The sequence below is a fragment of the Diuraphis noxia genome, unplaced genomic scaffold (genome assembly GCF_037042655.1).
Source record: "Diuraphis noxia isolate RWA-SAM2 unplaced genomic scaffold, SU_Dnox_SAM2 contig0004, whole genome shotgun sequence".
Lineage (NCBI taxonomy): Eukaryota > Metazoa > Arthropoda > Insecta > Hemiptera > Aphididae > Diuraphis > Diuraphis noxia.
This window is the reverse complement of record NW_028301714.1, coordinates 11,228,398-11,234,397: the sequence shown is the minus strand read 5'-3', so window position 1 is coordinate 11,234,397 and position 6,000 is coordinate 11,228,398. Positions and strand designations below refer to the sequence as shown.

The window sequence follows — 6,000 nt, the reverse complement described above, 5'->3', positions numbered from 1 at the left end:
GGCTTTTGCTATTATTTGTTTTTAGTTGATTTTTAATATGTTAAATGAAATTGAAAAATACGTGTTTGGGAATACAAATTAAAAATGTATGATTATATGGGCCTATTAGGTTACAGTAGATTATTAGAACTTTAAATAACATAACATTTTTGAATAAACTTAGTTTTATACATACACCTTATATGCCTTATGTTTAATTTTAATAGGCTCATGCCTGTGGTATACCTAATCTTTGTTATATTTACTAGGTATTTTTAGGAAATAGAAAATGTTAGAACTTGTGAAACCTATACTTAAAAATAATTTAATTCGCTAAAAATGCACTAAGTGTTATTTGTACTTTAGTTATTTTAAAGTAAGTGAAACTAATTACTATAGTTATTAAGTGTTGGTAACTATCAATTGATTAGGTAGGTTATATTTACAAATGTTTTTGTTATTTGTACGAGTAGAATGAAAATATCCATAGGAATTTATTGTTCACTAAAATATTAAGTTTCTTTCATTCTCTATTCTTTTTTTGTTTTCACATTTTCACTCAATCCAGATGGAAATGCTACCCTTATGAATGTTCATTGCACATGTAATGTGCACTGTGCATATAATTGTTACATTCGCATGGTACTATGAACAATATTCCTCATGATTCCATTTTTCATCATTTAATGGTTTTTAACAAACAAAAAAAGCGAAATCTTAAAATAAATCTATATTTCTGTATTTTCTATATGTATATTAAAGCTGTTTTTTTTTACGTTAAAAAAATGTTAATCAAAACAATTGTATTGTGTAGGTACCTAACAGAAATTATTAATTGTAAGTATAAATTTAAACAAATAAATATAAGTTTACTAAAGTGGTATAAAAAAAACCAAAAATTTAATGAAGGTATATTATATTGAATTGAATGTGCTATTTGTATATTGCCTGCATAATATTATGTTAATTACGTTTTTCTATTTATTTAATATGTTAATAGAAAAGTAGAAATCTGATTTTAATGCGTTAATAATTTAAAGTAAATATAAAAATAACAGTTTTAAAATTTCAAAATACATAAGAATTATTGTAAATTAATTATTTTACGTGTATACTATAGGTATATGTACTTATATTTTCTTAGTGTGTTCCTCGTCACATAATTATGTTTTACATATGGCTGTTTTCATATTATGTACCTAGGTACTTACTCTTATGCGATATCGCCGTCAACTTTACAATGTTCTGCATGAGGTAGTACAACAATTTTCTATACAAGCACTTTTAAACTTTTTAATTATAATCTTTGGTTGACATCGATCTCTCTTCCTACTATGGTAGTACTACGTACTTTTTATTAGTACTATGTACTTCATAGCACGCTATGTTGTTTTTCAATCGATTTAACTTAAAATATTTTTTAACAGTAATTTTTGGTTCTATATTTATAAATATTTAAATGCTATACAAATTATATTTTATTTATTTTACGTGTTCCAGACTTATGGTGTATATCATGTGAATTTTAGTTCAATAATTTAAATTATTTTTAATGTATTTAATACCTTAACATGATTACACGGAATTTGCGTTAAATGCAACAGTTCGTGATGTCGGATTACTTATCGTCTAGAGGTGCCAAAGGTATTTCTCACACCAGTGAACCGTTGCTAAGCCCATTAAATAAGTATGGCCGAGTTCGGTCGACCGTCAACTATAAGCTTTCCTATATGCCTTTATATTTTGCTCTGTCCTGTATCAAGTCGTTAACCTTTGTTTTGTATAGTATACGGAAATTCATATTGTACCTATGCTTAAAAATGTATCCTAATATAAAGTTATATTTATATTTATGATTGTTATAATATATTTACAATTAATATATTGAAAATATTTTAAAATTTTAAAAAAGGAAAAACTTATGAATTTCTATCTAAGATAATTGAAAATTTCCTTAATTTTTAGGTATTTAATTTTAATTTTACGTAGCTTACTATTTATTAACTAAGATATAAAATATTATACCTAATTTTTAGTATAATTCACTATATTGGACAATAACTTAACTTGAATAATATGAATGACATTTTTCAATATTATATATATTATATATATATATATATATATATATATATATATATATATATATATATATATATATATATATATATAGTATAAAATTAGTGCGTAGTGTGTACGTAATAATTAAGTTATAGAAATTTTATTTAGTTTTCATTTTGTATAATATAGTTTACGATTATTATCATACCAATGGCATGTTACATTAGTTAGTATTTGCTTGATATATTCAATTTTGAATTTATGCATTAATTATATTAAAAAATAAATTTATATACATCCATACATACATAAGGTAGTACACCTATACTTATAGATGGGATTTCCTACCAAGATAAAAATATGTTCTTGCATCGTATAAATTAAATGTCATCGCAGCAGTAAATAAATAAAAGAAACAAAATATTCGTTATATATTTTTAAAATTGAATTATTATTTTATTTGGCTGTCCTTAAAACCAATTACGGGTTTTATTTAAGAGCAGTGGTAGGAAAATAATTTATTTGAACACCAATAAAATAAGTTTTGATTTCCTATAATTTTTCCTTATTATGGTTTTGTTTTAATAAATTAGAATAATGAAGTGCATTGTAATTATTGTGTAGTTAAATAAGAAATAAACTCCATTGTTAAAGCTAAATTATATTGGAAATTGACTTACAATTACGTTACAGTCGAGTTTCGATTACTCAAAAACCTCGATACCTCAAATTTTTATCTATACCTAGGAAATTCCTGTACACTTAATGTAATATTTTCGCGATAAGTCAAATTTAAAAATGGTTGAGTGTAGATAACTCAGTCATGTTTTTAATCTTTATCATTAGAATCAAACATTTGTTTTAAAAGGATAGACTTGTTCAGGAAGAAAAAACAGCAAAGAAAGAGTTACTCGCCACCAGTTGTTTGTCAATGGTACATATACCACCATTACCGCCAACCACAGGGGAGCTAAACAATTAACGAAGTCTGCAATTACAACACAGATATGTATGGAATATATTTGTTTTCCGACAAGATATTGCGCGTTGTTGTTGTAAGTGTGTGACCAAGGAAATCCACGTAGAACATCTGTAATTACTAATAAGGTACCTATCATCAAATATATTTTGAAATATTATTCTTGTTTATTAAATGTATATTATATTTATTTATGCTATTATATTACTCTAATCTTAAAAACTAAAAACCTATAAACGATCTATATCGGATGATGAATCGTATTTTGAACAACCTTGCAGTGTATTTTGAAAATCACGAGGGCGGTTTATGTTCACCTATACTTAAACGCAAAGGGGTGTACCGCGGTTCGGCGTGGTAGTATAGCGGCGGCCCGCGGAGCATGATCGGCGGTGGATCACGTGCAAGTATACATCGGCGACCGCGGCGGCGGCGACCGACGGGGTTGACTCAGTGTTGCTCGGGAGGATAATGTTGCGGCGGTGTACACTACTACTATATCAACTACTACTACAAATACTACGACTAGACGGGATTCTGTGACGATCTCCATCGCGACCATGACGCTCGTCTTCGCCATCCTCGTCGCGTTCGTCTCCGTCGTCGGCTGTCACACGTGTAAGTATAATAATATGATATAAGATAGCTATATAGTTATAATATTTGTGTGTGTGTGTGTGGTATTAAAATTATATTTATAATATTATCGTACGTAGTGCACTATACTATTTTTAATTTTTTTTTTTTATTGAAGTACGTCTTATAAATTATTCGTTCTCACCAAACATTATACTGTTGTTCAAAAATACTCTGTAAATTATGTAACTGTCTTATGCGTTAAAATAATAAAACAAAACATGAATCAAAACCCCATCTACACGCACACCAATTGATTTGATCATTATTGCTTATATAACTTTTGAATGTGCCACATAACGAACAGATTTTGATTAATAGAGATTTTCATATTTTTGCACAAAATACATCAATCAACTATACTATTACGATATGATAACAAATTTTATAAATGTTTTATTGGACGTAAATACAGGTTTGTGGGCTGTTGTGAAAAATAATTGACAATTGTAACACTTGGGGTAGATCCAACTAATATATTTTGAGATTCCCCACGTTATAAATACATGTTTTCATCTCGTCAGAAATGCGCTTTATTCATTAATATATCATGGATTTGACTGAAGTTTTAATTTAATTATTTTACAAACTATATAGATTAAATTAAAAATTGATAAAATGATTATCGATTAATATTATGATTGAATTATTAATATAATACCGTATTCCTATTCTGTATTTAAATTGCTTAAAATATTACTATCTGCAATAATGAAAATAATTTACATGCATTTGCAACTAAATTATAGAATAAGTACTAAATTACGTATTCGTTTGAAATACCCGGCGATTGTAAAAAATGAATTCATACATTTTTAATCAACTTCGTTTATCTATCTAACATTCAAAATATCTACATGGCTAAATAGTAAATGTATGTATTTTTAAGAAATCACGATGAGTTCAATGATTAAATACATGATACATTCACAATTGAGAGTTTATATTATTTGAAAAAAAAAATACCATAGTATTTTAATGTAACTGGATACATATGTGAATTCTACACAAATGTATTAATTTAAAGATAAAAAAAAAAATTCTCTTCTATTTTTAGAATCATATCGTCTTAATGTAAGATATTTTAATAATAAATCGTTCAAATGGAATGGTCTTCAATTTTTACATTTCAAAACATCACGTGTTTTAAAACAACTACATTTAATTGGATTATGTATGGTTATAAAATAAATATAAATACCCTAATCCCGGATAGTATAATACTATTAATTTTTACATTCATAATTTGTTAAAAGAATATACACAATTGTTTACTTCTTATTTAAATGGCTATAAACGGATAATTTAAAATACCTTAGTAACGTATAAAGTAGACAAATTAATGTACTAAGTAAAAATAAGAATGATTTTTAAATAAAATATTAAATGTATGTATAGATAAGTGATTTTAAAGGTATAATTTAGAATAATCAAAATGTAAGAATACTATACAGATACTAAATGCTGAACACCGAACAATAATCTTGTTTTACTTTGTTAAATGTACCACCTATATAATATCTAATATCCAGTGCGAAGTGTTAATATTATTAGTTTAGCTTTTAAGTAATGTCAAACCATGAAAAATGAATTTAAAAAATTTAGTTTAAACAAGAAATGTTTGTATACTAATTCACAAGGATATTAATTAACATTTTTTTTTTCTAAAGGTACCAATATATCGGCAATATTTAGAGTCTTAAAAAAATTGAATGATGATGAATTGATGATTATTGTAGCCTGTCCTCAAATATAATATATAATTTGTTGTTTTTAAGTTTATAAATACAGTAGTAATTGATTGTCATAATTACGGCAAAGTTGCGCAAGTTAGTCATTTGGTTCAACTAGTTAAAGTGAAGTTACCTTAATATGAAAATTAAACAAGTTAGAATAAGTTAGTTTTTGAAATTTTCCAAATTTTCCAAATTTTTAACTTAATTTCTACATAAGTTTGGAGAAAACAGTAACAGTAAAAGTTGAAATTTAGTTTTTTATAGCTTGAAATTTAAATGAAAAAAACAGTTTTTTTGAAATATGTTAAGTATTATACATAAATCAATTAAATGGTTTTATTTATTTATTTTGTATGACATTATATGAGCAACAGGTTTTATCTACTAGCTAATATAAATACAAATAGTTCAATAACAGTTGACAAAATCATTGAATAAAAATAAAATAAAAACATATAATAATGATTCTAATTAAAAAGTTAAAAAGTTGATTAATTGTAGTTACAATCCAGATCCTCCATCCACTTAACCGCTTATTTTCTCACTTGATGAATATTGTGTATAATCGGTGTCTTGGTAGGAGGTATCTAACTTAAATTATTGGTAACA

At 25.8% G+C, this 6,000-nt stretch overlaps 1 protein-coding gene across 6 annotated transcripts in view; it reads left to right on the top strand.

Annotated features, from left to right (window-relative positions):
* Window positions 1–3,479: 3,479 nt before the first annotated feature.
* Hasp (Hig-anchoring scaffold protein) overlaps window positions 3,480–6,000 on the top strand; it is a 74,638-nt gene continuing 72,117 nt past the window's right edge. For all 6 annotated transcript variants that reach the window (XM_015514259.2, XM_015514250.2, XM_015514227.2 and 3 more), the window contains exon 1: window positions 3,480–3,637. In XM_015514259.2, coding sequence (XP_015369745.2) covers window positions 3,580–3,637 — 58 coding nt within the window. In that variant the 5' untranslated portion in view covers window positions 3,480–3,579. The remainder of the gene's footprint in view (window positions 3,638–6,000) is intronic.